We start from the raw sequence: 24,202 nt of genomic DNA on the forward strand, positions 1-24,202 counted from the left end.
ATAATATAATTTTCATGAATTCACAAGTCCAATACAGCAAATGAAAGATAAACATCTTGTGAATCCAGCCATCATTTCCGATTTTTTAAATGTTTTACAGCGAAAACACAATATGTATTTCTATTAGCTAACCACAATAGCCAAACACACAACCGCATATTTTCACCATGTTTCTACCGCATAGGTAGCTTTCACAAAACCGACAAAATAGAGATAAAATTAGTCACTAACCAAGAAACAACTTCATCAGATGACAGTCTTATAACATGTTATACAATACATTTATGTTTTGTTCGAAAATGTGCATATTTGAGGTATAAATCATAGTTTTACATTGCAGCTACCATCACAAATATCACCAAAGCAGCCAGAATAATTACAGAGAGATATGTGAAATACCTAAATACTCATCATAAAACATTTATGAAAAATACATGGTGTACAGCAAATGAAAGATAAACATCTTGTGAATCCAGCCAATATTTCCGATTTTTTAAGTGTTTTACAGCGAAAACACAATATAGAATTATATTAGCTTACCACAATAGCCAAACACACAAACGCATTTATTCACCGCAAAAGGTAGCTTTCGCAAAAACCAGCAAAAGATATAAAATGAATCACTAACCTTGAAAAAATTCATCAGATGACAGTCTTATAACATCATGTTATACAATACAATTATGTTTTGTTCGAAAATGTGCATATTTAGAGCTACAAATCCTGATTATACATTGTGAATACGTAGCATCGATTCACCAGAATCTCCGGAGATATTTTGGACACTCACCTAATCTGACCAAAGAACTCATCATAAACTTTACATAAAAATACTTGTTGTATGGCAAATGAAAGATACACTGGTTCTTAATGCAACCGCTGTGTTAGATTTTTAAAAAATAACTTTACCATAACATACAGCTTGCGTTATTGCGAGACAGCGCTCACCAAAACGGCGGAGAATTGGACTCAACATTTTACACAGAAATACGAAATAACATCATAAATGTTTTCTTACTTTTGTTGAGTTTCCATCAGAATGTTGTACAAGGAGTCCTTGGTCCAGAATAAATCGTTGTTTGGTTTTAGAATGTCCATTTCTTCTGTCGAATTAGCAACCTTGGCTAGCCATGTGGCGCGAACATGCCCATCAACTCTTGGCGCAAAGAACGGAAAATTCCAAAAGTCCTAATAAACGTTGAATAAACTGATAAAACTCGGTTGAAAAAACCTACTTTATGATGTTATTATCACATGTATCAAATAAAATCAGAGCCGGAGATATTCGCCGTGTATACGTAACGCTTTTCAGAAGCCAATGTCGAGCTCCGCGGCGCACCTTGGTAGACAAAGAAAATTCCTGACCTGCCACTCCAAAAGCTCTTGTTCGGCCTCAGATCAAGCTAGACACCCCATTCCACCGTCCACTGCCTGTTGACATCTAGTGGAAGGCGTATGAAGTGCATGCATATCGATAAATATAAGGCAATTGAATAGGCAGGCCCTGAAACAGAGCCTCGTTTTCAGATTTTTCACTTCCTGCATGGAAGTTTGCTGCAAAATGAGTTCTGTTTTACTCACAGACATAATTCAAACAGTTTTAGAAACTTCTGAGTGTTTTCTATCCAATAGTAATAATAATATGCATATTGTATGATCTAGAAAAGAGTACGAGGCCGTTTCATTTGGGCATGATTTTTTCCAAAGTGAAAACAGCGCCCCCCTATTGACAAGAAGTATTAAGGGATTGGGGGTTTGTTGACACCCTGGGCCAGGGCATCCCAGAGAACCAGGCCCAGCAGATGGATGGAGAGAATGTTGCATAACTGGTGGGAGGGCTGCTCAGTAGGGCTAGGACTGGAAGGTTCCCAGTATATGGAGAATATTCATTACCATCCAAGTCAATATTGTATTAGCGACATAGTTCATCATCTTTCGTGGCAGTCTTATCATTAAAACCGAGTAACTGATTTGGTTTTGGGTGCCACGATTACACCATTCATCCAATTGATTCATTCACATCTCTGTGCAATGTGGTATCCCTTATTATGTCTCTGCATTTAGTTTTAATGATTTTGAAGGCTGTGGATAAACAACAATTGAAGACCACTTTGGAAAACATGCTAGAATACAATCAATACTAAATGCATTCAAGTTATTGCTGTCTTTGTGTTCCAACTCCCTCCATCCATCTTCCCTCACCCCCTCTCTTCTGCTCCCCACTCCTTCACGAGTGTCCCCCACCCCCTGACCCCCACCTCAGGCCACAGCAGCGATGACAGCAGGTCAGGGATGGGAGGCGAGACACTCCTAATCTGCAGAGGTGAATATAAGAGGTCCCGTCAGCCCCACCTGGCATTCATAGCAAACCTAGCATAGACCCACACACACATCTACTAGAGAGAGCTGTGCTCAGAGCTCACGTCCACTCGTCTGGCTAGCCTTCACCCAAGAACCCGGTGAGTAGCAGTCATTTCCAGTTATTCACATTAACTTTGTTGTCTTAGGTCTCGCTTTATGTCGTGTTGTGGTGTCTCTCTTGTCGTGATGTGTGTTTTGTCCTATATTTTTATTTTTAATACCAGCCCCCATCCCTGCAGGAGGCCTTTTGCCTTTTGGTATGCCATCATTGTAAATAAGAATTTGTTCTTAACTGACTTGCCTAGTTAAATAAAGGTTAAATAAGATACAACAATAAAAGTTATAGATATGTAATATTTCAGAAACAATTGTCTAACTTGCAAGGGTAGCTGCTGAGTACACCCATCCATTCAGAAACCTACTCCATGATGACAGACACTTGATTGATTTTGTTACTGTACTGTTCAACATTTTTTGTAGAAAAGAGAAGTGGGAAAGAGTAAAACATTTGCAGAATATTCTATTTGAATTATTGAAGACCTTGTCCTGTGCTGAGACAGTTTTGAGTAGTGGGTCGGAGAAACAAACCGATTTGCGTTAAGTACTTACAACAGGTGTAGGGTCTTAATATGATCACCCTGTTGTTGCAGTTCCTGCTCAGCAGCTAATTCTAACTTGTAGTGTATTCAAGGTTTAAAAATACTTCTTATATTTGTAATTTCCACTCTTCAGACTTGATTTGCCCTAACTAAAAATGTAACCCCTACAAAATGTTCCATTAATTATAATCCACACAATAATTATTATTTTCCTGCTGTGAGAAACTGGTTAAATTAAGATCCTACAGTATATCTGTAGTTTGTAAGCTATGAATATGGCCCAATGTGTTTTCCGGATAATTGGTGCTCATCTGGTTCAAGGATGTATATTACAATTAGACAGAAAGTTCTTGATGTTGGAAATGTGTTTTAGACAGAACAACAATATGACATTCTTTTGTGTATTTATTTTCAGAGGTCTGTATAATGCTAGTTACCCAATTGTGGAAAGCAAATTAGGCTGATGTTTTATTTTCATATTTCATTGTTTTAGGTTTCAATTATCAATGAGCCATTGGACATTCATTTTGATATTGCTTCAACATAGTTAAATTGGTTCCAATATGAAACATTGTAGGTCATGAGCCATGTTGTGAGTTTTTGGAATGTCATTGTAAGAGAGGATAAGATTGAGCAGCATTTTAGACAGTCTGCCTACTCAGCATATTCTTTATGTTGTCCTTGTACTAATGAGATTAGCCCAAATGTGGATGGCTGGCCGCTGGCTTAAAACGAGGAGGGTGGAGATGGTGGGGAGGGGGGTGCTTATTAATTTGAGCTGGGGATTACATGATGAAATTGGGTCATCATTTTGCATCACTCAACAAGGTAGCCTATCCTAGATAGACATTCAATTACAAGGGCAATATGCATTTAAAACGTAATCCCACTAATATCAGATCAGTAAGGGGATTAGGCATTAGGTTGAGCCCTCAGACAAGGTTGTGAGGGGCTGTTCAGTAAATTAAGTTCCTTATAAAATGTGTAATAATGTAGGTATCAAAGCAGATAGCGTTGGTGTTCAATATGCTCTGTGTTGTTGAGGATCGTCTTGCCAGTAGCTAACTCCTTTCTTCTTTTCTTTCTTCTAATTTCTTCCATTCTAAGCTCCAAATGTTCAATACTGAAGAACAAGCCTGTATTGTCATGAAAATGTGAGCACTAGATCATGTACTGTAGTTTTGATGGGAGGATCAAAATTGGATAAAATCTGTTTCCCTCATTTCCCCAGTTGAGGAGATTTCATCAAGACGACAACACTTCAGAGAGGGATTGAACACATAACCACCTGCACAAAAAAAACAGCTAACTACTAACCATGAATCTCGAGGTCCCCAAGTTGGAGATCAAGTCTGCCACCCGTGTCACCGGGGGCCCTGCCACGCCACGCAAGGGACCCCCTAAATTCAAGCAGAGACAGACTCGTCAGTTCAAGAGCAAGCCCCCCAAGAAGGGAATCCAGGGGTGAGGCCACATTCATTGGGTTTTCTTAGTTTCAAACAGGCATTCAACAAGTGCACAATGACATTTTCATGAGCTCTGATTATAAATAAATTAACTCTGTCTCCTTTACAGCTTTGGTGATGATATCCCTGGAATGGAGGGTTTAGGCACTGGTAAGTTCATTACAACTGTTTGTCTACTCTATCTGTGCCTTCCCTAAAAACTGTAGAAAACCATACTGGGTTTGCTTGGTCTACTGACTGTTACTAAACATAATATGTTTCCTCTGCAGACATCACAGTCATCTGCCCCTGGGAGGCCTTCAACCACCTGGAGCTTAGCGAGCTGGCCAAGTATGGTATCATCTAAATCTTTCAGACCTCCACCATCCATCCCACGATCCTCTACTTCCACCTCCATCTACTTACAACCAGAGATTGTGGATACATGAAGATAGTTCACTCAAGCAGTTTACTATTGTAAAAAATATTCAATGTTCCCGTCTGTGGAAGTGGGTGTTCCCTCTCTTTCGTGAGCATGCTTTCCCGCGTGAGCTCACAGTTCCTCCATAATTACTGGAATGCACACACAAGAAAGGAAACAGCTGGCTCTGGTCTAGTTATTGTCCCTGAGCTAGAGAGATGTCTCACTCTGGGGCACCCCCTCCGCAGGGTGGGGGCAATAACTAGACCAGAGTGTCCCCACCCCAATCAGCAAAAAAAGGTGGGATGTGTCGCTTTCTCTACCGTCTCTGTTCAAACCATCCATCTGCCCCCAGCCCTCTCACTGTGTTTGACTGGAACTATCAAAACATATACCAAAGTGAAGAACCCCCCCCCCACAAAAAAAGGAAAGCGGTACAGAAAATAACCGTCTCCATCTTTAACTGGTTTCTTCTTTTGTTTCTGCAGCTGCCAAAGTTCACATACAACATGTCTGCTCATGATTAGGACTCTGTTCTGGTACCTCTGTCTATCTTTATCAGGTTTGCAGCGATATTCTATCTAACATTAACCAGCAGCCATTTTCCTTTTCTCTCCTCCCCTATCTCCAAGCGCTTCTCTTCTGCTATCCTCTTTTTTGCTCCTCTTCTTCATGGAACACAACAAACAATTTATGAAAAGCAATGCAGCCTCAAAAGTTGAGTACACAAACAAGTGACATACCCGTGAAATAGGTGGGTTCTCATTTCACGTGCCTCGGCACCTCTTTTATCATCATAGATGAAATCTGTCATCGATGCCGAATATCACACATATAATATCTGATTCCTGTAGAGATGAGACGGTTGCTTGTCATGGCTGAGCATAATCTGTAGTCTGTCACTGGTACAATGTGGATGAAACAACATCATCCTCCTCCCCCTTTCCTCTCCCTCAGGATCACCAATCCTTCACTGGTACACACACCTTTTAACAGAACAAGGATTCTATCATTCCATCGTCCCGTTTAACTCTGGCATCCTTATTTTCCACATTTTGTATAACAAAGAAGAATTTGTGACTATCTTTATTATGTAACGTATATTTTAACTATTTATTCTCAGGGATATAAACTTGTTTTATAGCTTGGGGAAAAAACACCTTGTCATTGGCAGTTTTGGCTCTTGCTGCCTTCACTTTTACCACAAGCAGCATGATAGACATTGAATGGAGATTAATGAGTGTGCAACATTACTACAACAGATGCAGATTCCCCCATAAACCTCAGATGTCAAACTTGATTTCAGATGTGATTCTCACCTGATAATCTACCATACTAGGTCACTGTGATTGGGCAGTAGTAGTGATGTCTTGTGTAATCTTGTTTAGGTTACCTTCCCCAATGCTCATGTTGACGTCTCTTTGTCACTTTATTTATTTGGGCATGTCATCTCTATTTCATGAATTTTCTCTATAATTCATTCATTCCATCCATAATTTCATCTCATTCCACAATTGTCATGCTTACCATCATTTTGTTTGCTTGTGTTTCACTGTAGTCTCATATTTGTATCGTATTTCTTGAGATCAATGTACACTTATGTATACATTGTGGCCAGTCATTTTAATAGCCTATATCATGTTTAGATGTATTTATTTTATTTTTGCATGTTCTCTGTCTTTTACTTTGTCCATCGCATGTTGGCATTGTGTCTTGTGTATATTGTGGGTGTTGCACACTTATTTTATCATTATGTCATCTTTTCATTATGTCCGCTTTATTTTGCACTTGTCCATTTGGAGTTTGTGTTGTGTAATCATGTAAAGACCATCTTTCCTCATCATTATCTCTCTATCATCTCATCCATCATCGTAGTGTTCTCACCATACAGCCTAGTGTTTCATCATCATTGTAGTTGATCATTTCACTTAATCTCTAGATAGAACATTGACCTCCACATTCCTTGGACCAGTCTGCACTGATACTGGCCTACAGAGTGTACATCCTTAGTTCTATGCTAAATTTTGTCACTGATTTGCAATATGTTGTACCGGCTGAAGAATAACCTTTTAAAATGCCCTTAACTTATTTTATCTTACCATTTTTCATTCTTCTCCTTTTCTGGTAAATGAGTTGAAGGCTATGGATAGCCTACAACAGCTAGTTTGTGTTGGAATCCTCACCCTGACAGTGAAAAGTTACTTGAGGGGTTTGTAGTCTTGCAGGATGGATGTCCACGTTGTCTCAGTTTCTTGTGAATGTAAAATTAGTAGCAGTGAATGAATGGTAAGAAATAAGGGATGAGGAAGATGGATGCTTCAGCTGCCAACATAGGCTACTCATGTCATCAGAGCTCTGTCCTTTGTACAGGATCAAATCAAAATAAAGCTAAAAACAAAAGGAAAATAAATATTTTGCCTGGTTTATTTTTTAAGGTCTATAAAAATATAGCATATATATGATATTACAATATCTCCAATAAAGAGGATACATTCCTAGCTGGCATAGCAGTATCAATTTAAAAAAAGTGTATTGGCATTTCCCGCCACTGGCACAGGTTTAGAGCAGTTCATGACACACGTCCACATAGAATTGGTTTTCCAGACTACTGTTCCAGAAAATACAGTGTCTTCAGAAAGTATTCAGACCCCTCAACTTTTTCCACATTTTGTTATGTTACAGCCTTATTCGAAAATGTATTCAATTGTTTTTTCCTACACACAATACACCAAAATGACAAAGCAAAAATGGAAATATCACATTTACATAAGTATTTAGACCCTTTATTCAGTACTTTGTTGAAGCACCTTCGGGAGCGATTACAGCATAAATTCTTCTTGGGTATGACGCTACAAGCTTGGCTCATCTGTATTTGGGCAGTTTTTCCCATTCTTCTCTGCAGATCCTCTCAAGCTCTGTCAGGTTGGATGGGGAGTGTCTCCGCACAGCTATTTTCAGGTCTCTCCAGAGATGTTAGATTGGGTTCAAGTCTGGGCTCTGGCTGGGCCACTCAAGGACATTCAGAGACTGGTCCCGAAGCCATTCCTTGGCTGTGTGCTTAGGGTCGTTGTCCTGTTGGAAGGTGAACCTTTGTGGCAGTCTGAGGTCCTAAGCGCTCTGGAGCAGGTTTTCATCAAGGATTACTTTGCTCAGTTAATCTTTTCCTCGATCCTGACTACATTTACATTTACATTTAAGTCATTTAGCAGACGCTCTTATCCAGAGCGACTTACAAATTGGACTAGTCTCCCAGTCCCTGCCACTGAAAAACATCCCCACAGTATGATGCTGCCACCACTATGTTACACTGTTGGGATGGTGCCAGGTATCCTCCAGATGTGACGCTTGGCATTCAGGCCAAAGAGTTCAATATTGGTTTCATCAGACCAGAGAATCATGTTTCAGGCTGTCATGTGCATTTTACAGAGGAGTGGCTTCCGTCTGGCCACTCTACCATAAAGGCCTGATTAGTTGAGTGCTGTAGAGATGGTTGTCCTTCTAGAAGGTTCTCCCATGTCAATGGGCCCAGCGTCGTCTGGGTTAGGGGAGGGTTTGGCCGGCCAGGAAGTCCTTGTCCCAATGCGCTCTAGCGACTCCTGTGGCGGGCCGGGCGCATGCACACTGACACAGTCGCCGGGTTTACGGTGTTTCCCATCCGACACATTGGTGCGGCTGGCTTCCAGGTTAAGTGAGCACTGTGTCAAGAAGCAGTGCAGATTGGCGGGTTGTTTTCCGGAGGACGCAGGTCCCCTTACCTTCGCCTTTCCCAAGTTCGTATGGGAGTTGCAGAGATGGGACAAGACTGTAACTACCAATTGGGTATCACAAAATTGGGGGTAAAAAAAAGAAAAAAGAATGATGGAGGCCACCGTGTTCTTGGGGACCTTCAATGCTGCAGAATATTTTTGGTACCCTTCCCCAGATCTGTGCCTCAACACAATCCTATCTCAGAGCTCTATGGACAATTCCTTTCACCTCATGGCTTGGATTTTGCTCTGACATGCACTGTCAAATGTGGGACCTTATGTAGACAGGTGTGTGCCTTTCCAAATCATGTCCAATCAATTGACTTTACCACAGGTGGACTCCAACCTTTTGATAACCATGTAAATCTCTCTCGGACAAAGTGACTTTTATCAATATATTCGGCTCTATTTATTCTCACATTCAAAAATGCTAATTAGCATCAAAGTAGACATCATGCACAACTACAAATCCCTGCAAGCTCCTCCACTTTTGTTCTAGCTGACACCTTTCCTAACAGGTATTGTGTCAATTTAAAACTTGCACAAGACACATAGCTACATTAACAGCTAATTAGCATTTCATTTTTGGAGGGCAAATAAAGGTGAATATATTGCTAAAAGTCACATTGTCTGAGAGAGAATTACACGGTTATCAAAACATCCTGCCAGGGAAAGCCTGCATGAAACACAGCCCTTATTTCAAGTGTTTCTAAAATTCCCTATGGGAAAAATGAATGGCGGAAAAACGATTGGAACCATTTCCTTGTTTGACCGCTAGGTTTTATGGGTATTATGACTCATACTGTGGTACTCTGTACTCAATGGAGTTAGTGGCGAGGAGACGAGTTTTGCCAAGGTCGGTGTGGATCAGATGCAGGAGAAAGGTGGACGAGCGGTTCTTTTGAAAGGGCTCCAAAGTTTGACAACAAATATTCAACCAGGAGACAATTGAACTTTGCTATCGGGGGTTCCCCAGGAGCTGAGGGGAATGCAATCCATTGAGAGGGCAAGAACAAGATGTATGTTAGGGGAAGTACAAAATTATCATAAGGAGACGTATACTTGTAATACAGAGGAGGAATGGAGGGAAAAAGAGATGCAGAGGAGGTCTAAGAGAGAGAGAGAGGGAGGAAGTGAATGAGCTTGAATTGGTTAAGAATGGCGGGAAAAAGGGAGATAGTTTGTTAAATTAAAATTGTAGAAAGTGTAAGCTTAGTGAGCTGTATGCCAGATTGAAGACAGGAAGAGATATAGAAGTGAGTGAGGGCGAATTATCAGAGGTGGTAGGTGTGGTGAAGTTCTCAGAGCACGAGGCTTGCACCGAGGGTCAGAATATAGATTATTCTGTGACGGTAGGTTTGACATTTTGGGGAAAAGTGGAATCTTTGCCCTTTGGCTGATCCATTTGTGGTTTCAGGGTGGGTGAAAACAGAGCTGAGTGCTGTGGAATCGGTGAAGGTAACCAGAAGTGGTCTTGTGATAAATGTTTGTGTTTCTGCTGGTCAGAGGGAACAGGCGATCCGAGTCAAACAAATGGGGACAAGAGATGTGAATCGTTTGCTCTCAAGAAGAGGGTGCCATTGAAAGAAGTGATTATGATGGTAGCGGTAAATATGAAAGTTGATCAACTGAAGGGGAAGATTTCCGGTGTTTGTGATGCTCGTCGTTTGGTGCGACGCAGACAGGGTGGCGTAAGTGGTAAAACAGAAGAGTTGTTGTCTGTTCTTTTGAGTTTTGATGTTGAGTCTTTGCCCGACAAAGTGATGTTAATAGCACACCTGACCACCTCATCCCAAAATTATTACTTACCCTCTTGCTCTTTTGCACCCCAGTATCTCTACTTGCACATCATCATCTGCACATATATCACTCCAGTATTTATGCTACATTTACACTGTTTACAAACATTGTAGAAAAACAAGCTTATATTTTGGGTTCTCATGGAGTGTGACAGTTGAACAAAGCTCATGAGGCATTTATAAGATATATTCTTCAATAATCAATGTGTATATATATATATATATATATATATATATATATATATATATATATATATATATATACAGTGGGGAGAACAAGTATTTGATACACTGCAGATTTTGCAGGTTTTCCTACTTACAAAGCATGTAGAGGTCTGTCATTTTTATCATAGGTACACTTCAACTGTGAGAGACGGAATTTAAAAAAATCCAGAAAATCACATTGTATGATTTTTAAGTAATTAATTTGCATTTTATTGCATGACATAAGTATTTGATCACCTACCAACCAGTAAGAATTCCGGCTCTCACAGACCTGTTAGTTTTTCTTTAAGAAGTCCTCCTGTTCTCCACTCATTACCTGTATTAACTGCACCTGTTTGAACTCGTTACCTGTATAAAAGACACCTGTCCACCCACTCAATCAAACAGACTCCAAACTCTCCACAATGGCCAAGACCAGAGAGCTGTGTAAGGACATCAGGGATAAAATTGTAGACCTGCACAAGGCTGGGATAGGCTACAGGACAATAGGTAAGCAGCTTGGTGAGAAGGCAACAACTGTTGGCGCAATTATTAGAAAATGGAAGAAGTTCAAGATGACGGTCAATCACACTCGGTCTGGGGCTCCATGCAAGATCTCACCTCGTGGGGCATCAATGATCATGAGGAAGGTGAGGGATCAGCCCAGAACTACACGGCAGGACCTGGTCAATGACCTGAAGAGAGCTGGGACCACAGTCTCAAAGAAAACCATTAGTAACACACTACGCCGTCATGGATTAAAATCCTGCAGCGCACGCAAGGTCCCCCTGCTCAAGCCAGCGCATGTCCAGGCCCGTCTGAAGTTTGCCAATGACCATCTGGATGATCCAGAGGAGGAATTGGAGAAGGTAATGTGGTCTGATGAGACAAAAATAGAGCTTTTTGGTCTAAACTCCACTCGCCGTGTTTGGAGGAAGAAGAGGGATGAGTACAACCCCAAGAACACCATCCTAACCGTGAAGCTTGGAGGTGGAAACATCATTCTTTGGGGATGCTTTTCTGCAAAGGGGACAGGACGACTGCACCGTATTGAGGGGAGGATGGATGGGGCCATGCATCGCGAGATCTTGGCCAACAACCTCCTTCCCTCAGTAAGAGCATTGAAGATAGGTCGTGGCTGGGTCCTCCAGCATGACAACGACCCGAAACACACAGCCAGGGCAACTAAGGAGTGGCTCCGTAAGAAGCATCTCAAGGTCCTGGAGTGGCCTAGCCAGTCTCCAGACCTGAACCCAATAGAAAATCTTTGGAGGGAGCTGAAAGTCCGTATTGCCCAGCGACAGCCCCGAAACCTGAAGGATCTGGAGAAGGTCTGTATGGAGGAGTGGGCCAAAATCCCTGCTGCAGTGTGTGCAAACCTGGTCAAGAACTACAGGAAACGTATGATCTCTGTAATTGCAAACAAAGGTTTCTGTACCAAATATTAAGTTCTGCTTTTCTGATGTATCAAATACTTATGTCATGCAATAAAATACAAATGAATTACTTAAATCATACAATGTGATTTTCTGGATTTCTGTTTTAGATTCCGTCTCTCACAGTTGAAGTGTACCTGTGATAAAAATTACAGACCTCTACATGCTTTGTAAGTAGGAAAACCTGCAAAATCGGCAGTGTATCAAATACTTGTTCTCCCCACTGTATATATATATATACATATAGTTTTGATGTTGAGTCTTTGCCCGACAAAGTGATGTTAATAGCACACCTGACTACCTCATCCCCATATTATTACTTACCCTCTTGCTCTTTTGCACCCCAGTATCTCTACTTGCACATCATCATCTGCACATATATCACTCCAGTACTAATGCTACATTTACACTGTTTACAAACATTGTAGAAAAACAAGCTTATATTTTGGGTATGTATATACAGTTGAACTAAGCTCATGAGGCATTTATAAGTTATATTCTTCGAGCTTAGTTCAACTCTCACACTCCATGAGAACCCAAAATATAAGCTTGTTTTTTCTACAATGTTTGTAAACAGTGTAAATGTATAGCCTCATAACATGGTTAAAACAATAATTTAAATATCATGGATGGTCAGTCCTTAGCATCCATAGCTCTGTCTATTAATCTGAGAGTGGTTACATTTCTCCAGGCTCATCCCTCAGCTTTTTACCAAAACAGAGGCGGGGCGACCAGACTCTGTCACGTCTGTCACATGTGCTCATGTGCTCAGTGTGAACCTGCTTTCATCTGTGAAGAGCACAGGGCGCCAGTGGCGAATTTGCCAATCTTGGTGTTCTCTGGCAAATGCCAAACGTCCTGCACGGTGTTGGGCTGTAAGCACAACCCCCACCTGTGGACGTCGGGCCCTCATACCACCCTCATGGAGTCTGTTTCTGACCGTTTGAGCAGACACATGCACATTTGTGGCCTGCTGGAGGTCATTTTGCAGGGCTCTGGCAGTGCTCCTCCTTGCACAAAGGCGGAGGTAGCGGTCCTGCTGCTGGGTTGTTGCCCTCCTACGGCCTCCTCCACGTCTCCTGATGTACTGGCCTGTCTCCTGGTAGCGCCTCCATGCTCTGGACACTACGCTGACAGACACAGCAAACCTTCTTGCCACAGCTCGCATTGATGTGCCATCCTGGATGAGCTGCACTACCTGAGCCACTTGTGTGGGTTGTAGACTCCGTCTCATGCTACCACTAGAGTGAAAGCACCGCCAGCATTCAAAAGTGACCAAAACATCAGCCAGGAAGCATAGGAACTGAGAAGTGGTCTGTGGTCACCACCTGCAGAACCACTCCTTTATTGGGGGTGTCTTGCTAATTGCCTATAATTTCCACCTTTTGTCTATTCCATTTGCACAACAGCAAGTGACATGTATTGTCAATCAGTGTTGCTTCCTAAGTGGACAGTTTGATTTCACAGAAGTGTGATTGACTTGGAGTTACATTGTGTTGTTTAAGTGTTCCCTTTTTTTTTTGAGCAGTGCATATACACAGTACCAGTCAAAAGTTTGGACACACCTACTCATTCAAGGGTTTTTATTATTATAATTTTTCCTACATTGTAGTATAATAGTGAAGACATCAAAACTATGAAATATCATATATGGAATCATGTAGTAACCAAAAAAGCCGAAATATATTTTAGATTTTTTAAAGTAGCCACCCTTTGCCTTGATGACAGCTTTGCACAATCTTGGCATTCTCTCAACCAGCTTCATGAGGAATGCTTTTCCAACAGTCTTGAAGGAGTTCCCACATATGCTGAGTACTTGTTGGCTGCTTTTCCTTCACTCTGCGGTCCAACTCATCCCAAACCATCTCAGTTGGATTGAGGTCGAGTGATTGTGGAGGCCAGGTCAATTGATGAAGCACTCCATCACTCTCCTTCTTGGTCAAATAGCCCTTACACAGCCTCAGGTGTGTTTTGGGTCATTGTCCTGTTGAAAAACAAATGATAGTCCCACTAAGCGCAAACCAGATGGGATGGTAGCAAACCAGATGGGATGGTATATCGATGCAGAATGCTGTGGTCTCCATGCTGGTTAAGTGTGCCTTGAATTCTAAATAAATCACAGACAGTGTCACCAGCAAAGCACCCCCACGCTATCACACATCCTCCTCCATGCTTCACATTGGGAACCACACATGCAGAGATCATCCGTTTACCTATTCTGCGCCTCTCAAAGACACGGCTGTTGCAACCAAACATATCAAATTTGGACTCATCAGACCAAAGGATAGATTTCATCTGGTCTAATGTCCATTGCTCATGTTTATTGGCCCAAGCAAGTCTCTTCTTATTATCGGTGTCCTTTCGTAGTGGTTTCTTTGCAGCAATTCGAACATGAAGGCCTGATTCACGCAGTCTCCTCTGAACAGTTGATGTTGAGATGTGTCTGTTACTTGAATTCTGTGAAGCATTTATTTGGGCTGCAATATGAGTTGCAGTTAACTCTAATGAACTTATCCTCTGCAGCAGAGGTAACTCTGGGTCTTCCTGTCCTGTGGCGGTCCTCATGAGTGCCAGTTTCATCATAGCGCTTGATGGATTTTGCGACTGCACTTCAAGAAAAGGGTGGCTACTTTGAAGAATCTTAAATATAAAATATATTTTAATTTGTTTAACACTTTTTTGGTTACTACAGGATTCCATATGTGTTATTTCATAGTTTTGATGTCTTCACTATTATTCTACAATGTGGAAAATAGTCAAAATAAAGAAAACCCCTGGAATGAGTAGGTGTGTCCAAACTGTTGACTGGTACTGTACTGTATATATATAATTTATAAGTCCAAAAATGGATGTACCAATGTGGAGGATGAATCAGAATTAGTTGGGTAACATAGATAAATAAGATGTTTTATTTACATCATATGCTTATGTGAGATACTTGTCATTAGAATGTATCCCTTTGGATATACTGTTGGCAGTTGCACTTTTCCCTTCTCAGCTAGGGCTCAGTCACTTGGGGCCCAGAGAGGGGAGAGGTCAGAATGGAACATTGTCATCATATGTAAATGTATCTGTTAAACCATGTGAAGGGATGGCGTGATTAAGGGGGAACCAATTATCTCTTGGCTCCACAATGTCTGTGCGCAAGTCACTCCCCTCAGTGAGCTTGTCCAGGAGTGGGGAGAAGAGGGGGTTTACTTGAGATGGGAGAATATAGATTTGACAATTGAGTTATGCCTTGGATGAGGTAATGTTTTGGTACTAGGAAATACCAGGAACGAGACTGAGCGATAATTTATAGTGAATGCAATCTGGCTAAGGGATACTCCTTTCTTAAGTAAAAGGCCCTTTGTGAAGAGTTCCTAAGATTTGTGGTTTGTCATGTCGACTAGGGGGGTGGATCTTTGCTATAAAAGATCTCAGTTGCCATTATGTTGACACTCTCAACTATTCATCAGAGATAGTGAATTGTTGAAAGTCAAATGCTATTGCAAAGCTTAATTATTATTAAAGTTGAAATTTAAGTATAACTCTGACTGGTGTGTGGTTTGTAGCTCTCCTCATTTGGTAATACAGGAAATTGCCACGACACCAACTACAGATTGTGCATTTAAGTCTATCAAAATTGTGCGAGTTTGAGCATGTGTCCATTAGGCCTATGGATTTATATTTTTATTCAGCATGAATTAGAGTGAGCAATAAAAGCCCCACTTTTATTCCATAGGTTGGGATCAGTACTATGCAGCTATTGCTAGAGCGCATTTTTTACTGGCTGTCCATTGGTTTAAAAAACAATGATTGATAGGCAGCTTAAACTTCTAGAATTCAACCATTATTGGGTTCAAATACACATTTAAATTTGTGAACAGCCATCCACAACAACCGCAATCTGTAAGGCGCAAAAAGCTAAACGAGAGAGCAGCAGTATCGCAGTAGAATACACTGCTGTCATGTTTACCTCCAAGCATTTATTCAAGTTGGATAATATTTAGATGCCGACAGCAGTCGCACCATTTAATTTTTTTTTAACCTTTATTTAACTAGTCAAGTTAGTTTTAAGAACAAATTCTTATTTACAATGACGGCCCACCAGGGAACAGTGGATTAACTGCCTTGTTCAGGGGCAGAACGACAGATTTTTACTTTGTCAATTTGGGGATTCAATCCAGCTACCTTTCAGTTATTGGCCCAACGCTCTAACCACTAGACTACCTGCCTCTGACCATTGGAAGACATAGCTTGGACTGTAGCCTACAGAAGCCTATTCCTGCTCTTTACCCGCGATCCATCAAACACATTTGGTGTGTCATCATAGTGGTCTCTGACTTGTGGTCAGACTCGCTCAGGTGGAACAAAATGTACATTTGTGTTGATTTGAATGTCATTGAGAAAAACAGAGAAGTGTCAAAGATTTTTTTCGCAAACAGTAATCAAAGTAAAGTAATCATCTAGTTTTTCAAAAGTATCTGTAATCTGATTACAACATTTTTGCTGGTAATGTAACGGATTACAGTTAGCGTGTTTTATAATCCCTTACATTACTCCCCAACACTGCTTGTGGGGTATGCGTGGGTGTCCGAGCTGTGTGCTAGTGGTTTAAACAGACACCTCGGTGCATTCAGAATGTCAACACATCTTACATGAACAAGTAGTGATGAAGTCAATCTCTCTTCCACTTTGAGCCAAACTTCCCATGGGGCTGGGGGATTAATAATGTCTGGTGCAAGAGAGGCAGGTTGAGGTTACCAGGGTTAGAGTAGTGAAGAAGTTGTCATATGCTGAGGCAGTGAAGAAAGTAGAGGAAGATGGGTTAAGGTGGAGGGATCCTGAGAGGATTCGTGTGAGTAGTAGATAGGCCAACAAGTGATATATGCTTCAATAAAATATAATTTTTAGCATTTATAGCAATGGTTATCAACTGTTCTGCAGGGATGGAACGTAAATCGCAGAAAATGGAGGTTGTGGTGGAAGCTGCAGAGAAGTATTTGGGTATACAAGACTTGACGTCAGAAGAGTTACAGGGTGTATTGAGTGGTGGTGTCCCGTCCTTTCAGGCTTTTAGCCTGAGGTAGGACTAGATAGATTTAAATAGTGTAGTGGGTGGTGGGTTTTTCATGAGTGTAGAGTTAGATGACAGGGTATTTGTTGATTTATAAAAATAAATAAAAAATATAATCCAGTCTAGTAGGTGGCCGTAATGCAACATTTATTGGATGCCAACTGCCGTTAAACCTCATCGAGGAAGAGTATTGCCAGAGTGTAGTTTTTATTTTTATTTCACCTTTATTTAACCAGGTAGGCCTGTTAAGAACAAGTTATCATTTACAACTGTGACCTGGCCAAGATAAAGAAAAGCAGTGCGATAAAAACAACAACACAAAGTTACACATAAACAAATGTACAGTCAATAACACAATAGAAAAATCTATGTACAGTGTGTGCAAATGTAGAAGAGTAAGAGGATAAATAACAATATGGGGATGAGGTAGTTGGGTGTGCTATTTACAGATTGGCTGTGTACAGGTACAGTGATTGGTAAGCTGCTCTGACAGCTGATACGTAAAGTTAGAGAGGGAGATATAGGACTCCAGCGATTTTTGCAATTCGTTCCAGTCATTGGCAGCAAAGAACTGGAAGGAAAGGCGGCCAAAGGAAGTGTTGGCTTTGGGGATGACCTGTGAAATATACCTGCTGGAGCGCTTGCTATGGTTGGGTGTTGCTAGGGTGACCAGTGAGCCGAGATAAGGCGGGGCTTTACAGAGCAAAGACTTATAGATGACCTGGAGCCAGTGGGTTTGGCGACGAATATGTAGTGAGGGCCAGCCAACGAGAGCATACAGGTCTCAGTGGTGGGTAGTATATGGGGCTTTGGTAACAAAACTGATGGCACTGTGATAGACTACATCCAGTTTGCTGAGTAGTGTTGGAGGCTATTTTGTAAATTACATCGCCAAAGTCAAGGATCGGTAGGATAGTCAGTTTTACGAAGGTATGTTTGGCAGCATGAGTGAAGGAGGCGGTGGGTGCAGGAAACAATCAGTTGAAGAGCATGCATTTTTTACTAGCATTTAAAAGCAGTTGGAGGGCTAATTTACTTTGGGAGCTGCAATCGGTCGTTTTTAAAAATAAAATTGTGCAATTTGACTGAAGTCACATCGATTTACGTGTTTATCAAAAACTATGGATTGCAGCACCCCAAGAAAATAACATTTACACAGTAGGGAGAATTTGGAATAAGTGGGACACATTTCCCATTTCTGTCTTCTGTAACCTCTTTCGACATCTATCCAACATATTAGCCCAACCAACACATGATACATTTCGGGAATCCTCAAGATGTTTCCTAATCACACACAAAAAACAAATGTTGATATCATATTCACAGGAGGCATGACACAACCATTTGTGTACATTGAGTAAAATATTTTCAGTTGTTATTTGGTAGACTGGGACTGCAGGTTAGACAAACTGGGGCACCATTATTATAGTCAATTACAATTACAAATCTATTCAATTTTGTGATTTGTGAAACATCTGATAATTTCAGGAATGTATCATGTCAGGCTAATATGTTGGAAAGAGGTTACAGAAAAGGAAATGCAAAAAGTGTCCCACTTTTTCTGAATTCACTTAATTAAATAACAGGACTAATAACAGGACTACATATTTTTTTTCGCAGGATATACTGTAGCACTACAAGAACCAGAGCCCTGCCTAACCTAAGTACAGGGTGGTCCCTATTGTAAACTGGATATCTTTCCTCCATTGGAAAAGCCTATAAAACTGCCCCACTTTAGCTAACCCACGCTGTCCTATTTAGTAAAAAAATTACTAAATTACAAAATGTAAACATAATATTGGCAACTTTTTAAAATGTATTTTCATGCACTAGTACATAGTAGGCACATTTACAATTTGGCACTGTGCATTATGTATGAGTTTTATAACCTTAACATCAAAACTGAAGAAAAAATGTAACAATAGTTTAGATTTTCTCTTGTCAGACCAATAAATAAACGCCTCAGGATTAAGCTGTCTTAGTTTATAAGATGTCCACTCTGATATGAATTCACCCTACAATGTATGAAAGAATGGACATTTTTACAAGTATCGACTGATACTGACCCGTTATAGTCGGAGGTAGGGTAACGTTACACTCTGCCAAAATTCATCGCCTTGCAACTCAACTCCTTTGAGTATCGTGGAGTTGAGAATTCTTTGCGAGGGAGCAAAAACCTGTGGAAATGCTGCAGAACAAAAGTCTCGGAAGGATTTTATATCGATGCCTCTTTCACTCGGGCAGTTGCGGACTGGTTAGCGTGTAACACCCGGTGTTTGAGTCGTGGAATGGAGTTCCGTTGATTCTGTCCAGTCAGTAAATATTTTATCGTTGGTATCGTTCTCTTTTGCTACACAGTGAAATAAATCGGGACCACAAACCCGAACATCATGGCAGAAAATATTGTAAGTATGACAGCGCATTATAGTTAAAGCTAAAATATTTAGGATTGATTGCCAGCTAGCTAACGTTACCAAAGTCTGACCAGCGGAGTGATGAGGCAGCAGAATTAGCCATTTGCTAGCTAACATAGTTAGCATCTCACTAGACTGACAGGGCCTAGATAACCGCTAAATCCCTCTGTTATCAAGCTTACCTAGCTAGTTAGTCAGACATCTTTTATTTCAAATTTGCAAACATGTTACATTACGGTGGCTCAGTTTACGTTAACCTATCATAGCTATTTATTAGAAAAATAGTTAAATCGTGTGTTAGCTAGGGAGCTAACTATCTTTGTAACTATTGGTTTTGAAAAATGCGTGGACGTTCACTTTGACAAAGGCACATTGCTGTTGACGTTGTTAACTACCTAAGCAACTAACAAGTTTTATCAACATTCCCTGGCCCCCATTGTTTTTTTGCAAGAAAGAAGTGATAGCTTCTGTAGCTAGCTAACTTTGTTAAAAGTTACATTATCTAGTCAGTGTTCATAGCGACCTTGTCTTCAACTTGTGCCTAAAAATAGTTTTAGATAGCTAATTACTTAGTCACGAGTTGGCTGGCTTGCTAGCTAAATAATTAACGTTAGTTAGCTTGCTAAGTTATACTGTTTAGGGTTGTTTTCCCTGTTCATTCGAGATTAAACAATCCAGCGAGCTAACGTACCTACAGTAATTATTTAAAAACCAGCCAGCCCATGACAGAAGCTGCTCATATCATGTCCTTTACAATTCTTAGCTAACTAAACGAGGTAATTCACCATCACAACCAAATTATTGCTTGTTAATTATAACCACTGTGTCACTACATCAATGAACGACGGGTGCCAACGACCCTCCACCCTCACCCACATTTCTGCACTGTCATGACCCTGGCACTGACAGCTCTAGCAGAAAAATCTAGCTAAATAGTTACAGCAGTGTCCTGTTTTCAGTGGGTTGCAACAAATGTCAGCGAGACAGTTTGGGGTGTTAATAAAATTAGCTGATGAGTCAAGTCACATTTTATTTGTCACGTGCTTTGTAAACAAGTGTAGACTGCCAGTGAAATGCTCACTTACAGGTTGTTTGCCAACAATAGAGTTAAAGGTAAAAACAACAACATAGAAATAGTGACACAAATACAAAGTGAATGACAATAATGAGTTAAAAATAACATGGCTGAATACAAGGAGTACCAGTACTGAGTCGATGTGCAGGGGTACATGGTAATGTAGCTATGTGTACATAAACGTAGGGGTAAAGTGACTAGGTGACAGGCTAGATAGACAGTAGCAACAGCAGCGTATTCAGGGTCCTGTTGGTTCCAGACTTGGTGCGCTAGTACCGCTTGCATTGCGGTAGCAGAGAGAATGAACAGTTTATGCCATGGGTGGCTGGAGTCTTTGACAATTGCTTTGCCCCTTCCACTGACAGCCTGGTATAGAGGTCCGTACTCACCACCCTCTGTAGTGCCTTGCAGTTGCTCTACCAAGCGGGGATGCAGCCAGTCAAGATGCTCTCAATGGTGCAGCTGTAGAACTTTTTGAGAATTTGCGTTATCTTTTCATTGGTGATGAGTCATGATCAATATGGTTTTCCAATGTGTTTGGTTAAGCAATCTACATTTAGGAGATAATGGAAATGATAGATTATGATGTGCAGAAATGTAATATTTTTCCTAATTTACAGATCATCCGGGTTCAGTCCCCGAACGGGATGAAGAAGATCCCCGCCACCAAGAAAGAGACAGCAGCCGCTTTCCTCAATAAGGTATGGAAACATGACATGAAGACGAACATAGGCTCTTAGTGATATTGTAGGCTATATGGTTGGGCTCTGTACAAAAACAAACTATTCTCCACAAACACATGGAAAACTTGTGGTTCTTTCTGTCATTCTGTAGTCATATTAATAGCACATTCTGTCTAACTGCTTTTGGCCAGGTAGCATCAGAAGATTGACATCTTTCTCTGTCTTTCTCACTCTCTCTCCCTGTGCCCAGCCTGTGCTCAAGCTCAGTGTTCATTTATGAGGTAGGCTGCTCTGCAGGAAAGGGAGAGTATTTCTGCAGTGTCCCCCCTCGCCTGTGCACTTTGCAGCTAATGAGAGTGAGCCATCCACTGTGGAAGGATCCAATGCATGGCTCAGCAGAGACCTGTGGGTGTTATGTCAAATCAATCTTTATTTGTCACATGCGTCGAATACAAGAAGTGTGGACTTTACCGTGAAATGCTTACTTACCCTTAACCGACAGTGCAGTTCAAGAAGAAGAAAATATTTACCAAGTAGACTAAAATAAAAAGTAACACAATAAGAATAACAATATCGAGGCTATATACAGGGGGCACCGGTACTGAGTCAGTTGGTGGGTGTACAGGCTAGTTGAGGTAATCTGTACATGTAGGTGGGGGTGAAGTGACTATGCATAGGTAACAAACAAACGGCGAGTAGCAGCAGTGTACAAAAGGGAGGGGGGTCAACATAAAATGTCCGGTGATGATTTTATGAATTGTTCAGCGGTCTTATGGCTTGGGGGTAGAAGCTGTTGAGGAGCATTTTGGTCCTAGACTTGGCACTCCGGTACCGCTTGCTGTGCGGTAGTAGAGAAAAGTCTATAACTTGGGTGACTGGAGTCTCTGACAATTTTATTGGCTTTCCTCTGACACTGCCTATTATATAGGTCTTGGATGGCAGGGAACTGGGCCGTTCGCATTACCCTCTAGCGCCTAAAGGTCAGATGCCGAGCAGTTGCCATACCAGGCAGTGACTCAACTGGTCAGGATGCTCTCGATGGTGCAGCTGTAGAACCTATGTGGAGAGGGAGCTGGATGTTAGAGGGAGCGGGAGAGCTGTGTATTATTGCAATTACTTTGAACAGTGGTTTATAAATAGCTGTATCACATCCGCTTGCTTGCTTGCCTGCCAGTCTTGACCACAACTGGACCTCAGTGTAACGCTCGTCGTTAGGTGGAAGAGAGGAGGACCAAATTGCAGAGTGGTACGTTTCCATATTTATTGGAATACTTAACAACACGAACAAAACAATAAACAGAAAATGAAACTAACGACGCTACAGACCTGAACATGGAGACAATGAACGCAACGAACAGGAACAATCACCCACAAACAGTGAAAACAGTCAACCTTAATATGGTTCCCAATCAGAGACAATGACAAACACCTGCCCCTGATTGAGAACCATATTAGGCCAAACAATAAACCCAACATAGAAACACATAACATAGAATGCCCACCCAGCTCACGTCCTGACCAACTAAACAAGACTGAACAAAGGAAATAAGGTCAGGAACGTGACACTCAGCGACTGTGAGACAGTATTGGGTAGGAAATAGAGGTCGACCGATTATGATTTTTCATCACCGATACCGATTATTGGAGGACCAAAAAAGCCGATTCCGGGGCCTCCCGGGTGGCGCAGTGGTCTAGGGCACTGCATCGCAGTGCTAGCTGCGCCACCAGAGTCTCTGGGTTCGCGCCCAGGCTCTGTCGCAGCCGGCCGCGACTGGAAGGTCCGTGGGGCGACGCACAATTGGCATAGCGTCGTCCGTGTTAGGGAGGGTTTGGCCGGTAGGGATATCCTTGTCTCATCGCGCTCCAGCGACTCCTGTGGCGGGCCGGGCGCAGTGCGCGCTAACCAAGGGGGCCAGGTGCACGGTGTTTCCTCCGACACATTGGTGCGGCTGGCTTCCGGGTTGGAGGCGCGCTGTGTTAAGCAGTGCGGCTTGGTTGGGTTGTGCTTCGGAGGACGCATGGCTTTCGACCTTCGTCTCTCCCGAGCCCGTACGGGAGTTGTAGCGATGAGACAAGATAGTAATTACTAGCGATTGGATACCATGAAAAATTGGGGAGAAAATGGGATAAAAAAAAGAAGCCGATTCCGATTAATCAGCCGATTAATAATAATTGGTATTTGTAATAATGACAATTACAACAATACTGAATGAACACTTATTTTAACTTAATATAATACATCAATAAAATAAATTTAGCCTCAAATAATGAAACATGTTCAATTTGGTTTAAATAATGCAAAAACAAAGTGTTAGAGAAGAAAGTGAAAGTGTAATATGTGCCATGTAAAAAAAGCTAACGTTTAAGTTCCTTGCTCAGAACATGCGAACATATGAAAGCTGGTGGTTCCTTTTAACATGAGTTCAATATTCCCAGGTAAGAAGTTTTAGGTTGTAGTTATTATAGGACTATTTCTCTCTATACCATTTGTATTTCATATACCTTTGACTATTGGATGTTCTTATAGGCACTTTAGTATTGCCAGTGTAACAGTACAGCTTCTGTCCCTCTCCTCGCCCCTACCTGGGCTCGAACCAGGAACACATCGACAACAACCACCCTCGAAGCATCGTTGCCCATCGCTCCACAAAAGCCGCGGCCCTTGCAGAGCAAGGGGAACAACCACTCAGAGTCTCAGAGCGAGTGACGTCACCGATTGAAAATGCTATTAGTGCACACCCCGCTAACTAGCTAGCCATTTCACATCAGTTACAGCAGCCTAATCTCGGGAGTTGATAGGCTTGAAGTCATAAACAGCTCAATGCTTGAAGCATTGTGAAGAGCTGCTGGAAAAACGCTAGAAAGTGCTGTTTGAATGAATGCTTACGAGCCTGCTGCTGCCTACCACCGCTCAGACTGTTCTATCAAATCATAGACTTAATTATAACATAATAACACAC

General features: G+C 41.5%; 2 protein-coding genes across 2 annotated transcripts in view; both read left to right on the top strand.

Moving 5' to 3' along the window:
* The first annotated feature begins 1,674 nt into the window (after window positions 1-1,674).
* pde6gb (phosphodiesterase 6G, cGMP-specific, rod, gamma, paralog b) lies at window positions 1,675-7,223 on the top strand. Its single transcript, XM_038992223.1, has 4 exons — window positions 1,675-2,459; window positions 4,192-4,424; window positions 4,536-4,576; window positions 4,696-7,223. Exons 2-4 carry the CDS (start codon window positions 4,279-4,281, stop codon window positions 4,770-4,772), a joined length of 264 nt encoding a protein of 87 aa, XP_038848151.1. The 5' UTR covers window positions 1,675-2,459; window positions 4,192-4,278; the 3' UTR covers window positions 4,773-7,223.
* An 11,977-nt stretch (window positions 7,224-19,200) lies between these two features.
* nploc4 (NPL4 homolog, ubiquitin recognition factor) overlaps window positions 19,201-24,202 on the top strand; it is a 51,877-nt gene continuing 46,875 nt past the window's right edge. Inside the window, exons 1-2 of the mRNA XM_038992224.1 lie at window positions 19,201-19,475; window positions 21,180-21,260. Coding sequence (XP_038848152.1) covers window positions 19,461-19,475; window positions 21,180-21,260 — 96 coding nt within the window. The 5' untranslated portion in view covers window positions 19,201-19,460. The remainder of the gene's footprint in view (window positions 19,476-21,179; window positions 21,261-24,202) is intronic.

Source organism: Salvelinus namaycush, chromosome 4, assembly GCF_016432855.1.
Source record: "Salvelinus namaycush isolate Seneca chromosome 4, SaNama_1.0, whole genome shotgun sequence".
Lineage (NCBI taxonomy): Eukaryota > Metazoa > Chordata > Actinopteri > Salmoniformes > Salmonidae > Salvelinus > Salvelinus namaycush.